The 20,087-nt window shown below is 50.5% G+C and overlaps 1 protein-coding gene and 1 non-coding gene across 2 annotated transcripts; both read right to left on the bottom strand.

The window, feature by feature from the left end:
• Nucleotides 1–4,484: 4,484 nt before the first annotated feature.
• On the bottom strand, nucleotides 4,485–19,294 carry REEP2 (receptor accessory protein 2). The gene is made up of 8 exons (XM_043988374.1): nucleotides 19,059–19,294; nucleotides 13,420–13,492; nucleotides 13,218–13,294; nucleotides 7,929–8,049; nucleotides 7,500–7,613; nucleotides 7,107–7,254; nucleotides 6,778–6,911; nucleotides 4,485–6,603 (listed from the first exon to the last, which is right to left on the bottom strand). Exons 1-8 carry the CDS (start codon nucleotides 19,088–19,090, stop codon nucleotides 6,538–6,540), a joined length of 765 nt encoding a protein of 254 aa, XP_043844309.1. The 5' UTR covers nucleotides 19,091–19,294; the 3' UTR covers nucleotides 4,485–6,537.
• On the bottom strand, nucleotides 14,851–14,978 carry LOC122745123. The gene has a single exon (XR_006355410.1). It is a non-coding gene; the product is annotated as a U6atac minor spliceosomal RNA (small nuclear RNA).
• Nucleotides 19,295–20,087: the final 793 nt, after the last annotated feature.

Raw genomic sequence — 20,087 nt, 5'->3', positions numbered from 1 at the left:
CACATTCTGCCTTTGGCACATACTAGCTGTGTGATTTTGGGCAAGTTACTCTAAGACCAGAAGTTACAGAAAAGGTGACAATCTGCATTGATAGAAGGGATTCCTCAACTCAGAGCTCCCTAGAAAAAAGCTTTAGGTCTGGTCAACATTCTCCTTCCTAAAATCTCTGACATGGAGAGTGATCAAGCAGGGGAAATATGTATTGAAGGAGTCCTGCTTGGTTGTGGGGGAGCTGGGGACAAGGTAGGAGCTATTCTAAGAGAGAATCTCTTAGTCCCAAGCTTCCTGACAGGGAAGGCTGCTCTTCAGAGAGGCCGAATTCACTGCCACCTCTTACCAGTCCTGTGGAGGTTAGGGCAAAGGAAGAGGAACCCCCCCCCACTTCCAGGTTTCTACTGAAAGAAAACTCTTTTAGCTTGAGATGAGAAATCTCCTGAATACTGTGGCCAGAGCAGCATTGGAGGGAGTAATAGAGGGGAAGCAGCGCCACCTAGTGGATTTTCTTCCTTAGTACAGGCCAACTTCAATTCTTGGGAAGAATTGGGAATGCAAACTTGGGGAGAAGGTTAGGAGCTGGTCACCCAGCAGGCAATGGTACCTGGCCAGGGTTGGCCTACCACGGACAAGAAAAATCTAGATTGGGTTATAGGGAGGGAGGGGGAAGAGCTGTTGTTCTCGTCTCTGAAGTGTCATAAAGATCAGAGGTGCCTGTTTTGTTTCCACTGAAGACCAAACCCCAAGGAGAGGGGCTTCATCTTTGTTCAGCAAGAGGTGGATGGGGGTTAGAGATATGGTCACAGAAGTCAGATGTGACATCATGTTTCCCTGTGCCTTTAAGAAGAGGAGGGGTACATCTGACCAAGGGGGAATGGGGCCTTCTTGTCTGGGAGTAGGGGCCTAACTTTTATGTATTGTTTTGTTTTTTTGGAGGGGCAATGGGGATTAAGTGACTTGCCCAGGGTCACACAGCTAGTAAGTGTCAAGTGTCCGAAGCCGGATTTGAACTCAGGTCCTCTTGAATCCAGGGCCGGTGGTGCTTTATCCACTGCGCCATCTAGCTGCCCCAACTTCTATGTATTAAGCTCCTTCTCTTAGCCTTGGTACAATCTCTTTCCTCCACCTCCTCATAGTTTGTTTCCCAGCATCTTAGGACTGTACTGGAACAATACAAGGACCTGTGTTCCAGGTAGCAACACTAGAATCAGACCTAGATCCAGAGATCTTGCTGGCTTCCCTCTGACATGACAGGCTGGAAATCCCAACTGAAGAATGTTTGATCAGAGGTTGGACTTTTACAGGCAAGGAAAAAGGCACTTCAGAGTTGAGCCTCAATAGGTAGTGATACAGGCCTAGAGATGTCATAGGGGGGTGTGTGTCTCAGGCTGGACAAAGTAACTCAGATGGGCCATAGCTCTTACCCCCCCTCCCCCCGCCCAGGGTGATCTCAGGGTATTCCCGAGCTTGAGCCCTATCACACCCAGTTCTTTCCATTTGCCTCTGCTCCTCTCTCATTTCCTTGCTGCTATCTGCTCAGAGGAGTGCAAGGATAGAGGAAAGAGGGCAGCTTGTCACACACGGGCCTGGGTGAAGGATCAAGGGAGGACACAGGGCAGGCTGAGGCTGGAGTCAGAGCCAGAGGCTTCTTTCTAACGTTTTCCAAACAACCCCCATTTATCTTTTCCTTCACTGCACTAATGGCTCTGGTGTTTCCATGGCAACACACAGATGTGCCTGGTAACCTAGACTTGCTCATTCTGACAAGGAAAACCCTGGTACATGTAGCAAAGAAACAAACATCTGGAAAGTAAAGATGACTTCATCTGTCATGGACCACCACAGGGGCAGGGAGGGATGTGAGGCTCTGTGCAGCCCCTAAAGAGGGAGTTAGGTTAGACACAGCAAAGGACTTCCCGGTTATCTTTGTAGCTAGAGCAAGGGTGGGGGTGTCTCCCTCTTTGGCGACCTTGCAGAAGGGGAAAGATATGTTTCTCCTCCCACCCCCCAAACGAGAGGGTGGAGGGAATGACCTTCGGGGATCATGGGGATTCCAAAGGGAGTCATCCTTTCTCCTATCTCCTCCACTGACTCACCAAACCAAAGGGTTTCCTCAGTTCCTCTCAGCATAGCTTACGTGAGAGACCCCCTCTGCCTATTCTAGATAACTAAGGAAAGTGGGAAAGTCTCTCCCGATGCTCAGCAATGAATATGCCTGCGACGTTAGGAAGTGCAGGTTGGGGAGGGGGTGATTCAGAGAGGCCGTGTGGAGAGTTTCTTGAATTCTTTTCGGCTTCTCTTCTGTCCTCCAATGCCCTCTGCCAGGCCCTGCTGTGCAGGCATCTGGGAGAAATGGTGCTGCCTCTTATTATAAGCCCTGTGCCTCATCTGGGGAGAGCATGCACAGCTTTTGGCCTCACTACCAGTCCCCATTGTTTTCTCTTTGCTTCTTATGATTCTCAGTCCCTGTTGTGGTTCAGTTGTGCACAACTCTTCATGACCCTGTTTGGGGTCTTCTTGGCAGAGATACTAGAGTGGTTTGCCATTTCCTTCTCCAGCTCACTTTACACATGAGGAAACTGAGGCCAGCAGGGTTCAGTGACTTGATCACACAGCTAGCAAGTGTCTGAGGCCAGATTTGAACTCATTAAGATGAGTCTTCCCAACTCCATGCACTGTGCCACCTAGCTATCCCTTCTCAGTCACTACTCCCACTCTGATCTCATCTTTTCTCAGACATTTACCATTCTCATTCTAAAGCCCCAGGACCTGTTTTGAAGGTTTCCCTATTTCTAGGTTAACTCTCCCTCCCTCCTCCCACTTCAGAGTTCCTTTGCTCCTCCAGATGTACGCTAAAACCCATTTCCCAGGGTGACTCCCTCCTCCAGCTGGGCACCTGTCCTCAGGACCTGACTCTCTTCCCCATCTCTCTTTCTTCTCCAGTTCTGCCCCCCTGCCTCTGCTGGGTGCCCTTTCCCCGCTGCTCAGGTTTCTTCCAACTCTCTTTTGGGGTTTCCCTACAGCACAGTTGAACCAGACTCTGTCTGGACCTGCTCTCCTCATTGCTTCTCTTTAGGCCCAGGGCCTTGTCACCTCCCCGGATCTCCTCTTCTGACCTTTTTTCCCCCTGGAACCCTGACTTTGCTCACTGCTTCCCCCTAAAGTCAGGTGGACTGCATTCGGTTTCTACTAGGGCCCTGCTCTTTCTCAGGTGTTTTCTCTCCCCTGGGTTTGTCTCCCTAGCCCTACCTGCTTCTCTCTGGCCATCTTAGGCCCAAGCTGCTTTCCTCCCCTCTGTATCACTCCATGTCCCAGGCCGAGGGCTGTTCCCTTGATTTCTCCTATTCTTGGTAGAGGCCTTCAATGTTCCTACTACTTCTCTGGCTTTGCCTACAGCTCCCCATCTCCCTCTCTGTCAGTTGGGCTCAGGGGAGTGAGAGTCTACACCTTCTCAACAACCCCAGTCTCTCAACTCTCCTTTTTCTCCATTTCTTTTTTCCTCTTGGCTTCTGTCTCTTCTCTTGGGACCTCATTCTTTACTGGTCTCTAGCTCGGTAGGGGTCCCCAGGCTCATCCTGCCCTGGCCTCTCTCTCTGTCCATGTCCCAGGATGGGCCCACCCTAGACACTGAGGCCCTGCCTTCCTTGGCCCTGTGGCCTGATTTTTCATTCCCTCCCCCAGCGGGGCCTCCCAGGGATTTTGATCTTTGTTCTCAGAATTTCAGCTGTAGCCATTTGAGAGCTGTGCTGCCTCAGCATTCCCCCTGCCAGGCTTGCCCTCCTGCCCTCCTGCCCTCCCCTTGACATTGTCTCCCCACTGGGGGGAGGGTGAGAGGCACAGGGAGGCCTAAGCCAAAGAACTGGCTTTGACACTAGTTTGGTCAGTTCCCAGTGGGGCCCAGGGAAGGTCAAGAGGTCTTCTCATCTGTGCCCAACTGTGCGCTCCAGGACATTAGTGCCCCAGAGGAGAGAGCACTTCAATCCCGGAGATGAACTTGAATCCCCCCAGGCCTCGTTCGATGAGAGAACACGTGGACAACCTCTTACATGTGTCCTAACCGCCCTTCAAGGACATGGACTCTATCTGTCCTGCAGTTTTCCTTGGGTTCTGCCTGGTCAGTGATATGGGTAAGGAGGCTCAGTTCCTCCTGTCTTGCTGTACATCAGGGAACCTGGTGGGGCCCAATCAGCTGCTTTCCCAGGCTGGGCCGATCAAACTGCCCATAGGTTAACATCTGTTATCTTCTTGGGGAAGAGCTAACTCCACACGTGCCTCTCCCTAATTCTTCTGCTGACTTTCCAAACTTAGTGTTTGGTTTGGGGGAGAGAGTTGGTTCTCCTCTTTTTTCCTCTGGGCTACATGCCTGAGGAGGCAGTGACAATCTCTTACTTCCCAGACCCAGTACAGGCCAATCACTGCTTTTCTCCCCAAATCTGCCTCCCACCTTACTTCCATCTGGATTGGGGCACAACAAAACAACGGGGTGCCGAATTTTAGTTTATTGGATCATTCCATGGACAAGGATCCAAGCTTTCCCGGCACAAACCTTCCCTTTCCTTACTTCCCCCAATGCACACGCGCACACACACACATATATACACATGCTCCCCAACCCACTCCACTTTTGGGAGATCTAGGACAGAATTTTTAAATCCTCCTGGGGTGCAGTCAGTATAATCACTGCTGGGGGAAGAGGAAAGATAGGAGTTCAAGGTGAGGCAAGGGCAGGGAAGGACCGGAGAGACCCCACAATTCAAGTCCTGTTCCCATCACCGGCTACTTCTATGGATGAGGGTCCCCTGGGAATCCCTTCTTTCTGCTCTCTCCTTCCTGGTAGGGCCCAGCTAAGAAGAGAGAGATAGGAGGGGTTGTCAGGACCAGAGCTTGGGGAGTGCCTCCCACTATTCCCATCCAGCCTTCATAATCCCCCTAAAGGCAAATAGGAGTTGGAGCCTGGGGTAGTTGCAGGAGGGAGTGTGGAAACAGAGAGCAGGAGAAGGTCGAACGGCAACTAGAGGAAGAGTTCTTGGAGCCTCGCTCCGGTGCATTAGCTCTATGGCTGGTCCCCTTATTGGGAGAAGGGCAGGGGAGGGAAGAAGGGGACTCGTGCACAGAGATACAAAGACACTGGTCGAGACCCAGAGGCCCAGAGATAAAGACACAGACCCAAGGAGCAATACGTCACTGTGTGTAAACACACCAAGTGCCTTCTTCCTCTTCCCAGCCCGGGGGACGAGATGTAGCTGGGACATGCATGTGTCCTGGCAAAAACACATACTTGGTCCCACCTCACGCCTGGCTCCCCAGGGAAAGCTCTTCACTTCAAACATCTCCCACATTTGCTCAACTACACTCACACTTATCGGTTCATGTGTTCACTCACAGAAACAGCTTCCTATCCTCCCCCCTCCCTTCTCCCTGCCCCTTGCCACCCCGTGCCCAAGTCAGTCTCTGCTATTCGGGTTCTTCTAATGTCCCAAGGGACTCCTCCCTACCCCCCACCCTCATCCTTGGAACTACATGAACAGAAGCTGGGGAAGGGGAGAAGTTGAGAGGGGAGGGGAGAGGAAGAAGGGGAATCATTTAAGGAAATGGCCTCTTGGAGGAGAGCAAAGGAAAGTGTTGATCCAGGTAGGCCCCGATTTCTTCCCACTCCCCCCACCTCAAATCCTGGTTACTGTTACTCTGGGCTTTCAATGGGAAATTGCTCCTTCTACTCATCCCTTTGAATCTAGAGGCAATGTGGTCCCAGTGTTCTCACTCCCTCCACTTTCCACAGGGGAAGAGAAGTCTTCCAGGGGTCCATGCCTAGCGGGTGGGGGGCTTAGCCCGTCAGCCCATTTTTTCAGCCAGAGGATATGGGGCAGCCAAGTCTAATAAACAAGGGGTGGGCAAGGAGGGGTAGGATATATGAGGTAAGGCCAGGAGAAACCTTTGGCCTTTAGCCCCTTCCCCCACAGCATGCCATGGCAACCAGCAAGGCACTAAGTGGGCTACAGTCAGGGAGGTCACTCAAGGAGGAAGGCTGGAAGGACAGAGACAAAGGAGAGATGCTCTAAGGAGTCCCCTCATGTGGCTTTGTCCTCAGGACCCACACACACCCACACACACATTATTTATCAAACCTCCAACCAAAAAGGCCCCAGATGCTGTTCTTCCAAGGGGGCAGTTCCTCCATGGACAAAACACCCTCCTCCACCCCCCCATCCTCCATCCCTAACCTTGGCCCACATGTTCCCAAACCAGCCTGTCACCTTGCTATAAGCAGCTCCCAGACCTGTGATCCCTCAGACCTGCCCCCCCTGGCCAGACGCCTTACTGGGAGACCCCAGAGGCAGCATCTCACATCTCGGTCCTCAGACTTGCTCAGTGAGAGAAAGGGTGGGGGCAGGGGGCTGCTCCCACGGGGGCTATGCCGGAGGATCTGGATCCCCAGGAGTTGCCCTCACCCTGGGGGCCCCTGGATCTAGGAAGCAGCAGCAGTTCTGTACACGACTCCCCCCCGTTGGAATCTCTGCGTAGAGGTGGGGGGGAGGGTTCACATCAGGCCGACTCCCCACCACTTGTGGGCTTCTTCTTAGGGCGGGTCTTCAGCGTCTTGGGGATTGGCTGTAGGGAAGAGGATAGGGTTTAGTGCTCTGGAGGGAGGATTCCCTTTAGCTTCTTCATCACCTTTTCCCTCTCCCCCTGCTCCATGCAGGAACAAGTCAGAAAGCCCAGTGGGGTAGGGCTGTCGGGGAAAGGGCTTCGAGGGTGGGGGCTATAGGGGTCCCTGGGCCTCACCTCAGCTTTTGGCACTTTCTTGATTGGTTTGACACGCTTAAGGGTCTTGTCCCCCATGTCATCCTCAGAGGCCTCTGTCCGTGTGTCTGACTGGCTCCCACTTGAGGACCGAAGGCTCAGGCCAGGGTCATCCCCTGGGGCGAGGCAGAGGGAGGTCAGAAGCGAGGAGGGGGAAGATGTGGAGAGAACCCCCTGTTGTAGTGCCCCTACAGACATGATTCTCGTCTACTTCAGCCCCCCCAGCCCTGGCCCTCTCTGGCTGGGGCCCCTCCACTCCCAGGTGCGATTCCCCTGGATTTTCCCCATCTCCCTCCAGCCCTGCCAGGTACCTAAGTCCTCAATGGGGTCCAAGAGGCCACTGGCTGAGGGGCGGAGGCGGCCATCGGGACCACGCAGGGGCAAGGCTTCATCATCTCGAATCAGCGTCAGGTCTTGCATGCTGAAGCTCCTCAACTTTTCTGACAACACTCCCTGGCCCTGGGCAGGTGATACACACGTGCTCAAGGGGGGAAAGCCCCCTTCTGGCCAGTGAGGACAACAGAAAGACATGCTCACAGAGAAGGGGAACGGACTTCCCTCAGAGAGCCAAGAGGAAGAGGATGGTGCTTGTGAGATGTGGAGAAAGGGGGCAATGAGGGGCAATGTCCTTCTGAAGCCACATCTGGAGAGGGGAGGGTGGTGCAAGCCCCGAGCGTCCACATCCTGACCCCGGTCCCTGTTACCTTGGTAGCTGCAGTGACCGCAGCATTGGCTGCCAGGTTCAAGCCTCTTTTGCCCACCCTCATCATCGTCTCATAGCTCTTGTCCCGAGCCTGTGTGATGTATTCATCAATTTCCTGTGGTGGGAGAAGGGGATGGAATGAGGAGCGGAGCCCCCTCCAGTGAGAGGTCGTATCCTGAGTATGGAGCCCTTCCCTCCCAGCCCCACCCAGATGGTAGTGTCTGGGAGCCCTGGCAGATAGCCTGGGCACTGCCTGCCTGTCCACCCTCTCTGTCTCAGTCCCCCGAGGATGGATGGGTGATGGCCCCCAGAAATGACAGGCCTCAGACCATCACTGAGTCCTCTCTCTCCCTCTCCCATCTTGGACAATGATTTGGGAGAAAAGGTCCATGGGGTTGTAAGGGGAAGGGAGGGTCAGCAGGGGCCAAACCTTTTCTTTGTTGGAGAGTGTGGGATGTACAAATTTTCGATACAGTACACTGGAGCCCTTGGTATATGGAGACAGCAGCCAGATCACAAAGGCAATTTTCAGCTCAAAGTAGAAAGGAAACCTGGGAAAGAACCAAGAAGTACATTAATATGTTGGGGAGCAGGGAGGCACTGGATAAGGGGTTTGGTGGCCTGGGCTCCAGCCTTAGTTCCATTACCAGATGCTTTATGACCCTAGGTATGTACTCTTGAAGCATATAAAAGGCTGTCACAAAGGAGGGACACTGGACTTGTTTTGTTGGTCTTCAGAAGGTGGAAACTAGGTGCAATGGGGAGAGGCTGTGAAGAGGAAGGTTGGGGTTTGACTTGGAGATAGTGAATGGAAAGCTGGACTCAGGAAGATTTGAGTCTAAATTCTGACTCAGATGCTTACTGAGTGAGCCTGGGCAACCTTTCTTAGCCCTAGTTTCTTCATTTGTAAAATGGGAATGAGAATAACAGCTACTTCTCAGGGTTTAGTGAGACTCAAATGAGATCATTTATGTAAAGTATTTTGCAAACCTTAAAGCCTTTTATAAATGCTAATTATTATTATTATTGCTGGGCAAATGAGGGTTAAGTGACTTGCCCAAGGTCACACAGCTAGTAAGTGTCAAGTGTCTGAGGCCAAATTTGAAATCAGGTCCTCCTGAATCCAGGGCTGATGCTTTATCTACTGCACTACCTATTATTATTAACAAGTAAGGATGTCCAAAGGTAGAATGGTCTGCCTTAGGCCTTCCTCCTCCCCGGAATCTCTAATCTCTCCATTCCTCAGGATTTTCCCAGGCTATCACCCCTACACTGGTTACACTCTCCTCCCTTCCCTGGTGAATCAGTTCAACTGTGCACTGTCTTTGTTTCTCTGGTCCCTTTCCCCTTTATCCTATTGCTGATTTTGCCCTACCAAGCCTTAGTCTTGGATTACTCCCACCATCCGCTGCCTCCACGTCTATTCATGAGGCTGCTGAATTAAGCTAGAGAAAATCATAAAGGCATGCCCACTGGAGCCACTACAAATTCTTGTTACATAAACTCAACCAGGCCCACTTCTCAGACCTCCCATGGCTCCTCTTCCCCTACCCTCTCTGCTGAAAAACTTGTCATATTTCACTGAAAAAACTGAGGCCATTAAACAAATGTTCCCTTATCTCCCCTAGATGCCTTCTCCTTGCCAAGGCAAGCTCCTCTACATGCACAAGCGCTCCCATTCCTTCACGACTTCTACAGCAGATTGCTCTCGCGACATCCCCCCTTTCTCATTAATCTTCAATCTCTCCCTGTCTCCTTCCCTGCTCAAAAACCCTCACTTGAACCTTCCATCCCTGCTAATTATTATCCTCTATCTCTTCTGCCCTTTGTAGCAAAGTCCCCTGAAAAGACTGTCTACAATAGGTGCCTCCACTTTCCCTTCTCTCACTCTTTTCCTAACCCCTGACTATCTGGCTTCTAATCTTACCATTCCACTGAAACTGCTCTTTCCAAAGTTACTAATGATCTCTTAGTGGCCAAATCCATGGGCCTTTTCTCAGTCCTTATCCCCCCTGACCTCTCTGCGGCTGTTGACAATCCTCTCCTCCTTGGTTTTCTCTTCTCTTTTTGGGACATCATTTTCTCCTGGTTCTCTTCCTACTGTCTCACCATTCCTAGTCGGTCTCCTTTGCTGGATCCTTCTCCTCCTCATTCTGTGGGTGGCTAGGTGGCAAAGTGGGTAAAGCATTGGGCTTAGAATCAGGAAGACTCATTTTCCTGAGTTCAAATCCAGCCTCAGACACTTACTAGCTGTGACTGGGCAAGTCACACATCTGCCTCAGTTTCCTCATATGTAAAATAAGCTGGGGTAGGAAATGACAAACCGTGCCAGTATCTTTGCCAAGAAAACCCCAGATGGGGCCATGAGGAGTCAGACATGACTGAAACAACTGAAGAGCATCTTCACCCCCTACTGTAGATATCCCAAAGAGTTCTGTCCTGGGTCATCTCTCTTCTCTCAATACTATTTCACTTGGCGATCTCATCAGATCCCATGGACTTTATTATTATCTCTATACTGAGGATTCTCAAATCTACCTCTCCTGCCCTAACCTCTCTGCTGACCTCTAATCTCACACCCCCAACTGTCTTTCAAACATCTTAAAATAAATGTTCAGTAGCCATCTTAAACTGAATATGTCCAAAACTGATCTCATTATCTTTCCTCCTAACCCTTCCCTATTACCATGGAGGGCAATGCCATCCCCTCAGTCCCTCAGGCTCACGACCTCGAAGTTATCCTTGATTCTTCACCATCCCCTTCTCTGGCCCTCCATGCTCCCCGCCCCCGCCCCAATCCAATCTGTTGACAAGGCCTGTCAACTTTACCTTTATAGCACCTTTCTTTTTTTCTTTTCTTTTTTTGGGGTGGTGGTGGTGGAGCAATCAGGCTTAAGTGACTTGCCCAGGGTCACACAGCCAGTAAGTGTCAAGTGTCTGAGGCCAGATTTGAACTCAGGTCCTCCTGAATCCAGAACTGGTGCTTTATCTACTGCGCCACCTAACTGCCCCCTAGCACCTTTCTAATACACCCCCCTCTCTCCTTTGACACTGCCACCCCCTAGTGCAGGTCCTCATCTCCTCATTACTGGATTACTGCAATAGCCTGCTGGTGGGTGGGCCTGTCTCAAGTCTCTCCCCTCTCCAATTCATCCTCCATTCAAGCCACCTGAGTGATTTTCCTAAAGCACAGATCATTCCCCTACTCAATAGATTCCAGTGGATCCCCATCTCTTACAGGAACAAATACAAAATTCTGTCTGGCGTTCAAAGCCTGTTATAACCTAGCCCCTTTCTACCTTTGCAGTCTTCTCACACCTTATTCCACAACACATACTCTTCAGTCCAAGTGATACCGTGACCTCCTGGCTATTCCATGAACAAGTTGTTTCATCTCTTGCTCGTGACATCTTCTCTGCCTGTCCCAATGCCCTGTATGCTCTCCCTCCTATGTACTGACCTCCCAATTAAAATCCCATCTTCTACAGGAAGCCTTTCTCAGCCTCTCTTAATTCTAATGCCTTCCTTCTCTTCATTATTTCCTATTTATCCTGTATATACCTTGTTTGTACATATTTGTTTGCTTGTTTCCAACAGGAGATTGTAAGCTCCTTGAGGGAAAGGTTTGTCTTGTGCCTCTTTTTGTATCCCCCAAACTTAGCAGTACTTGGCATACAGTAGGCACTTAATAAGTGTTTACTGACTTCATCATTCAACTCAAACTTCTCTCTCCAAAGTTATCAGTGACCTCATAATCACCAAATCCAATGGCCTTGTCTCCATCCTTATCCTTTTTGACCTGCCTGCAGCTTTTGACACTACTGTTTGCTGCCTTCTCCTCTCTAGGTATTCATGACATGGTCCTCTCCCAGTTCTCTGCCTGCCTGTTGGATTGCTTTTGTCTCAGTCTCCTTTGCTGTATCTTTGTCTAGCGCATGTCCACTAACCATGGGTGTCCCTCAAGGCTCTGTCCTGGGGCCTCTTCTCCCTCAATGTTATTTTACTTGGTGATCTCTTCAGTAACCCAGGCTCACAACCTCGAGGTCATCCTGGACTCCTCACTCTCACAGTTGCCAAGGCCTTCCAATTTTTCCTCTGTAGCATCTCTGGTACATGTTCCCTTCTCTCCTCTCCTATTGCCACCACTTGGTTACAAGCCCTCAGCACCTCCCACTCTGATGACTCCACTACTCTATTGGTTGGTCTCACTGACTTACGTCTCTATTTACTTAACACTGTCCTCCACTGGCTGCCAAATAGATCTTCCTAAAGCGCTGGGTCTGGCCATGCCACATACTTGCTGTGGACTCAGGCCAGGAGCCCCTCACTGCCCAATTCAATAAACTCTGCTGGTCCTGTCACCTCCAGGATCAAATATAAAGTCCTCTGGCTTTTGAACCTTTTTGTAACCTAGCCACTTCCTACTTTTCTGGTGTGATCCGGTAACACTGACCTCCTAGCTATTCTTGCAGACACCCCATCACCCATCTCTTTGAATTTTCAGTGGCTTCCTGGATGCCTGGAACCTCTTCCTCATTGTTTCTGTCTCCTGGCTTTCCCTGGGTTTCTTCAAGTCTCACTTTCCTTCATCTTAATGGTTCCCCTGATGACCATCTCCTGTTTATGCAGTTTATCTCCAACAGAGCTTGTCTGCACATAGCTGTGTGCATGTTGTCTCCCCCACTAGACTGTGAACTCCTTGAGACCAGGGGCAGTGTTTGCCTCTCTTTGTATCCCCAGTGGCCAGCATGGTGGTGCCGGAAATATAGTAGGTACTTGTTAAATGCTTGGGGGTGGTAGTGAGCTTTCCCATCTTTGGAGGTTTCTCATGGAGGCCATGAAGGTATTGGTAGGTAGATTGATGAGGAGATTCTTGGCCAGGTATGGCTTGGAATAGATGATCTCTACGGTTCTGTGATTCATACCATTACAGATCTAGACCTAGAAAGGGGTAAAGACACCATCCAGTCCAAACCCCTTGTTTGGGAAAACTGAGGCCTAGGGGCATTAAGTGGCCTGCCAAAGTAGCTATTTGTACAAGAAGTAAATTTTCAAAGGAAGGCTTTTGTTCCAGGTCAGGACTCCAGGTTCAATGCTCTTTTCTAAAGGCTGCTAGCAGACAGAATCTTGTGGCCTGGAGTCCAGAAATGGGAGTTCAAATCCAATCTCAGGCACCTACTAACTGTCTAACCTTTGGGTAAGTCATTTATCCCCTGCCTGCCTCAGTTTCCTCATCTGTAAAATGAGAATATTAATAGCACCGGTCTCTGTTATGACAATTAAATGAGCTATTTGTTAAGTGCTAAGCACAGTGCCTGGCACATGTTCCCATCTTTCCTTCCTTTCTATTGCAATGTGCTGCCTCTGAGTCATTTATCCTTTCTGAGTCTCCCTATCTTTACCTGTGTAATGGGGGTAATAATTCTTACCCTGCCTAATCTCTCGAGGCAGTTAGAATGATCTAATGAAGGATCTAAAAGGGTTTTGAAAAGCAAAAAATACTAATGTAAACATGAGAGGGCATTATTATTGCTATAATAAGAGGAAGGAGATGAGAGCCGGTACCGAGCACAGGGTACAGGCAATCCAGAAAAATGTCCCGACTTGACTCTGGAGTCTCCATCATCTGCCTAACCCCCGAGAGCTGGGCTTCCGTAAGAGACCCTGGAGGACAGTGGGAAGGGGGGTTGGGAGCCTGTGGGCTGGGGACAGTGCTTACCACGACAGCACAATGTCGGTGAGGGTCTCGGCAGTGGTGAAGAAAGCAAACACAATCCAGTACATCATCCACTTCACCTGGGGACACAGAAGGAGGTGTGTGGGCGGAGTCGCGGAGGTAATGCTCCCCCCATCCCGCTCTGACACTGGGGTCACCTCCCACCCACCCACCCACTCCGGAAGCAGTGGCCCCACACACTCACATATTCCTTCACATTTTTTGTCTTGACAGCCTTATAGGACGAATAGGCCGGGTACAGCGTACCAAAGATCAGCCTAGGGGAGAGGCAGAGACAATCGCTGTGACTCACAGCCCAGGAGAAGCCCTTCCTCATAACCACAGTCCTCCCCTCCCCTCCCGGCTAGAGGCCTAAAGGAACAGAGAGATCTTGTGAGATTTTATCTGAGGGATCTCCTCAGGCAGGGAAGGGTTCTTCATCTCTGGTCCAAGAGATTGCTTTATAAAATATTTGGGTAACTCTATTTCCATATAATTGGTTTTCTTTGGAGTCTATTATTTTATGCATTTAAAAATAGTATTCAGAGAAGGGTTCCAATGGCGTCACCAAACTGCCAAGGCAGGACAGGACATAAACAAGGTTAAGCGCCCCTGCTCCAGGGGAAAGGTACCCACATTTCTATGAGCCTGGGTAGGTGGAATGAGTGAGGATGCCAGGAGGTGCTTTAGGAGCCAGTTCGAGGTCCTCTAGACCAGGGCCGGAGCCCCTGCCCACCCTTCTGGTCCACAACTCCCTCTCCAGGAGTCAGGGAATCCACTTAGGCTTGCCTGCTGGACAGATGCCATTCAGTAGTTGAGTACCCCTCAGCCCAACTGCCAGCCCAAATAGTTCATTGTGGCCAAAGGGCACAAAGGGCCCTTTTCAGTTCCATAAGTCCAGCACACCTATCTCCAATCCCCTGGGAGGGATGTACTGAAGCCAGCTTGAACTGACTCACAGAGCTGATTGTTGAATTTTCAGGGAGTATTTACACCCCAGAAATGAGCAAACGCCATAAATCAGGGCTTGATTTATTGCCTTATTGATTGTTTAGACTTAATAAAGGGATGGAGAAGGGCAGCTAGGTGGCGCAGTGGATAGAGCACCGGCCCTAGATTCAGGAGGACCTGAGTTCAAGGCCGGCCTCAGACACTTGACACTTACTAGCTGTGTGACCCTGGGCAAGTCACTTAACCCCAATTGCCTCACTAAAAAAAAAAGGGATGGAGAAAACATTAATAATGCAGATTAAAAGGAAAAGTGTCTTACAAACGTTTCCAAGGGCTTTTATTTTTTGTTTTGGAGAGCCAGTTGTTAAATGTTTATCAGCATACCCCTGCCCTTCCCAGGGCACTGTCTGGGAGGGGGAGGTAGGTCTTTAAGAGCCAGTTCTTCAAGAGAACTGAAACTCAATGCCTTCCTGCAGTCAAAGGGCCTGGGGTCACTGGGTACAGCTCGGGGTGGGAAGACTTGGTAGGAGGGGAAGGGTCTGGAGTTGGGCCCTGCTTGTTTCATACTCAGTGTACAATTACTGGAGTTTCCCCCTTCCCTCAATTATTAGTCCTTCCCCTCCCCACTGTTTTGCCTTTAATTTGTGTGTGTTATATTCATTTCTCTATGTACAGGGGAGGCCATATGACACAATGGTTAGATGCCACAGAGTAGGTGGCAATGCCTTAACCGTATATGTGTTGTAAAGGCCACTAGGACCTCTTCCATCCTTATCAAGGGGAGTGCTAACCTTCTCTCCTTTCATACAACACCCATGTGACACAATGGATAGAGAAGTGGCCTTGGAGCCAAGAACACCTAGGTTCAAGTCCCACTTCTAACATAATGGCTGTGGGAACCTGGGCAAGTAACTTAACTTTTCAATTCCTAGTCCACTCTTTAAGAATATAAGTTGTAGGGGCAGCTAGGTGCTGCAGTGGATAGAGCACCGGCCCTGGAGTCAGGAGGACCTGAGTTCAAATCCAGCCTCAGACACTTGACACTTACTAGCTGTGTGACCTTAGGCAAGTCACTTAACCCCAACTGCCTCACACACACAAAAAAAGAATATAAGAATATAAGTTGTAGGGCAGCTAGGTGTTGCAGTGGATAGAGCACTGGCCCTGGATTCAGGAAGACATGAGTTCAAATGCAGCCTCAGACACTTAACACTTATTAGCTGTGTGACCCTGGGCAAGTCACTTAACCCCAATTGCCTCACTAAAAAAACCAAAAAAACAAAAAAGAATATAAGTTGTAGGGGGCAGCTAGGTAGCACAGTGGATAGAGCACTGGCCCTGGATTCAGAAGGACCTGAGTTCAAATCTGGCCTCAGACACTTGACACTTACTGGCTGTGTGACCCTGGGCAAGTCACTTAACCTTTCAATTCCTAGGCCACTCTTTAAGAATATCAGTTGTAGGGGCATCTAGGTGGCGCAGTGGATAGAGCACTGGCCCTGGAATCAGGAGTACCTGAGTTCAAATCTGGCCTCAGACATTTGACACTTACTAGCTGTGTGACCTTGGGCAAGTCACTTAACCCCCATTGCCTCACAAAAAAAAAAAAAAAAGAATATAAGTTGTAGCTAAGGTGCCAACTTGCATAGGTGGAAGAAGTTCCTCCCCTGGGAGTTCCTGTATACCTCTGAGATCTCAGATCCAGTCCCTGTCTCTTCCTTTTCTACCTCTGCACATGTTATAATGAAGTTCCTTGAAGGCAAGTCCACTCCTTTTTGTCTATGATTTCCCCCGTGTCTGGCACGCAGTAGTAGATGCTTAATAAATGCTTGCTTCATGAATGGTGACCACAATGGTTAGTCCCTGGGGATATCAGTGGGATCAGAGCAGGGCCGGTTGTTCTAGCCTTATGGGGACTTGGCACCAAGGAAGAGGAAGCCCCTGAACTATTCTGGAAGGCATGAATCTTCTTCTTCTCCTAGATCTCAGGTAACCCATCTTCCCTGGAGGTGGGGGTAGGGAGGAAGATGGCTCTGCCAGGTAAACTAAGGAAGGGACAATGACTGGCCCAGTCCACAAAAGTGGGGCTAGGAAGAGAAGCCATTCAAGACCACCCTTATCCACGTGCTCATTTATTCAACAAACATTTATTAAGTGCCTACTATGTGGGCAGCTAGGTGGCATGATGGATAAAGCACTGGCCCTGGATTCAGGAGGACCTGAGTTCAAATCTGACCTCAGACACTTGACACTTACTGGCTGTGTGACTCTGGGCAAGTCATTTAACCCTCATTGCCCAGCAAAAGAAAAGAAAAGAAAAGAAAAGAAAAGAAAAGAAATAGGAAAAAAACGTATCTACTATGTGCCAGGAAGACCTGGGCTCAAATCCCACCTCTGACACATAATGGCTATGTGACTCTGAACAAGTCATTTCACTCCAGACAACTCTAACTTGCAGGGATGGTGCCAATCTATATTTGGCAAAAGTTGTTTCCTTAAGCAGGAGCTGCTTATACCCTTGAAATCATAAATCCAATCCCTAGCTCTAGCCTCCTGGTCCAGGGTGTGCTAGGCACTGTCAAGGCTCTGGAGAAACCAAGACAAAAACAATAAAAAAAAAAAATCCATGTCCTCAAGGGGTTTATATCCAATTGGCAGAGAAAGTACATGCATAGATAAGTACAAAATATATATAAAGTAATGGGGGGAGGAGCGCATCCAGATGGTGCAGTAGATGGAATGTGGGGCCTGGAGTCTGGTCTTCTTGAATTTAAATCTGGCCTTGGACACTCACTATGATCCTGAGCAAGTCACTTAACCCTGTTTGCCTCAGTTTCTTCAGCAGTGAAATGAACTGGAGAAGGAAATGCCAAACCACTCGAGTGTCTATGCTAAGATAACACCAAATGGGGTCACGAAAAGTCAGACATGACAGAACAGCAACAATGGGCCGAAGAGAGAAGCCAATACTTAGAGGGGAGGTGGAATCCAGCAATGGTTCTGGGGTGTGACTTTTCTAGACTCCCGATTCTCCCTTTTCCTCTAGGCTATGAGTTAGGGGTAGAGAAGCTGGGGATACACTGGTTGGGAATAAAGAGGAAATGTAATTTCTCTTTTCCACTTTTTACCAGCTCTAGGGACAACTGGGTAGCTGAGAGGATAGGTCCTGGCTATTAAGTTGAACTAAGGGCTTGAATTCTTCCTGTTTCTGACTAAGGGAGAGCTGAGGGAGTCAGGATTTCTTACCAGGGGGGGACCTTCCTGGGACCTAGTCAATAAAAGGAATTCCTTGGGGGAAGAATGGGGGGTGGGGTGGGGCAGAGTTTTCTGCTGAGGAGGAATGGCATGGGGGGTGGGGGTTGGAATCAAGGCAGCCTAGGAACTACCCATCTCTTTTCTGCTCTGGTATATCAAAGAAGCAAACTTCTCTCCCTCGCTTCAAATTCCTCAGCCTCACAAACACCACGATCTTTCACGACCCCCACCACACCTTGGCTTCCAGAAGGCCGGAGCCTTCCTTGTTCTCAGATCTAAGGTAACCCATCTTCCCCCCTGGGGAGTGGGGATAGAGAGAAGGATGGCTCAGTTAGGTAAACTGAGAAAGTTTATCTTTTCCTCTACCCTGTGTGGAGAGTCCTGCTCCTCAAACTGCTGAATGTAAATAACAGGGAACTCAGGTCAGAATTCCCCTAGAGGATTGGGGTGAAGCCTTAGGAGAACTTGGCCAGTCCCAGTTTAAATGAGGAACCAACCAGCCATCCTAGGAGACTTCAGAGGAGAGCCTAGATTCATCAGAAGCATTAGATATTTGTGGAAGCTGTCCAGATGTAATGAGCTGCCCACCATTCTCACTAAATTTATACTCCAGACACCGCCCCCCCCCCTTTAAAATGCATGAAAAAGCTGAAAGCTAAGACAACACAGTTCTACGGAGGGCAGTGTAGAATGGCACAATGTCAAGATTTGAAATCTGGGGATCAGAGCTTAATATCTGCATGATTGTGGGAGAATCATTTGGTCTCCCCAGGCCTCACTTTCTTCATCTGTAAGATGAAGAGTTTTGGACTAAATAGCTTCTGAGGTCCCTTCAATATCTGTGATGTCTAAGGTCCCTTTGGTTCTAGCATTCTGCGAAATTTTGCCCCAGCTGCCTCACCAGGCTCATTTCTGCTGCCATCTTCCACCCCTGCCCCATCTCCTTCCCAGCACCTAGCGCTGTTCACACACTGCGGCGGCCCCCGACCCAGGATCTCGCCGCGGGCAGCTTTCCCCTGCCCTCTGTGCCTCCTCAAACCCCAGGGAGCCCACAGCTGCTCCTGCTGCGAGGGCCTGAGAGGTGGTGCTCGGGGGTGATTTCCACCCATCTAATGGCACTCGGCAAAACCCACAGACGGGAGGGATTGAGGGAGGGAGAGAAAGGCTGGCGACCGCTCGCAGAGGGGATGTTCGGGAGGGAGGGGGTGGTCCAGAGGAGCCCCATCTGCCTTAAATGGGCCCTGAGCGGGAGAGGGGGGGCTACTCGAGTGCAGCCCCCTTGGATTCTCCATCCTGGGTGGGGATGAGCTATGGGGGAGGGGGCCGGCGTGGGAGAGGGGCGCAAACGTTCCAGCCTACCAGGCCTCCTTGGCCAAGTGGAGGAAGCCCAGATCTCGGGGATGGGGGGATGTGGACCCCAGGAAGAGGCCAGGCTTGGCCATCCGTTAAAGTGACCCCTCCTCGCTTCCTCTAAGACCCTGGAGAATGTTCCAACAGCCTCCCGCCATGGCCCTCTAGATGCCCCCATCCTTGGCTGCCCTTTGGCACCTGCCCCAATTACCCCATGTTCTCCCCCCACCCATACATCTGCCGCCGTCCCCCGTATCCCTTCTCCGCCCCCGCCCCACCTCTACTCACACCACCAGGCGGGAGATGATCCAGGACACCATGGCGGGGCCGAGCCAGGTGTGCGCCCCAAGAACTCCTGGGTCCGCGGGCCGGGGGCCCCGGGCCGAAGGATGGAGGAGCCCGAGCGGGCGAGCCGGGCAGCGGTGGCCGTTAAAGGGGAGGTTTCTGCAGCAACCGCGGGGCCTGCGGGCGGCGGCGGTTCTTAAAGGGGAGGCCGCTGCTATCGGCCGCCCCTCCCCCTCCTCCCTCCCCTGCACCTGCTCCGCCTGGTCCAGCCCAGTGCGGGCTGAGCCGCCCTCTCTGATGCCTTCGTGCATTGGGATCATCCCATACCAGATTCCAACCCCACACTCGACCCAGCCTGGAACCCCACTTTTATTTTCTGGCCTGGTCACTCCGGCTCCCTTCCTTTCCCTGCCTGGGGCCAATCTGCGGGCTTCAGGATTATCTCTCCATCCTTGCACCCTCCCCTCTCAAACTGCACAGGGGTCTTTAGAAGCCACGGCCTAAATTCCTGCCCACTACCCCTTAGTGGGGCCACAATCACCAGGAAACCTTAGGGGGGCCCGAGTGCGCCTCATCCCACAACCCAGGAGTCAGCAAGCTTTTATTAAACACCTACTATGTGTCAGGCACTGTGCCAAGGGCTCTGCTCCCACCAGATTTAAAATTCTGTGTAGCTCTCGGGAACACAGAGCCTTGCCAATAAGGTCACTGGAGCTGGAGTAGAGGGTGTGGGTTCAAATCTTACTTTGGTATTTATTTCTTGTGACTTTGGGCAAGTAACTCAATTTCTAAATCTATGATTTTATGACCTAGGAAAAGGGCCTATCAGTTTGTGACCTCCTTTTCATGTATAAGGGAAGTGAGAATCCAGGTGCTGAATACTTGAAGAAAAATCTTTGCAGATAAGGCTCACCTTAGTATCCCTGCGTTTCTTTGGGGGGTAGCGACAAAGGTGTGTGTGGGTGCAATACCGATGATGCCAGGGATCAGGCACTAATGTACTGAAAAACAATATTTTGGGACAGAAGAAAT

The sequence above is a fragment of the Dromiciops gliroides genome, chromosome 2 (genome assembly GCF_019393635.1).
Source record: "Dromiciops gliroides isolate mDroGli1 chromosome 2, mDroGli1.pri, whole genome shotgun sequence".
In the NCBI taxonomy this organism is placed as follows: Eukaryota; Metazoa; Chordata; class Mammalia; order Microbiotheria; family Microbiotheriidae; genus Dromiciops; species Dromiciops gliroides.
Note: the sequence above shows the minus strand (reverse complement) of the source record. Positions and strands in the feature narration are given on the sequence as shown.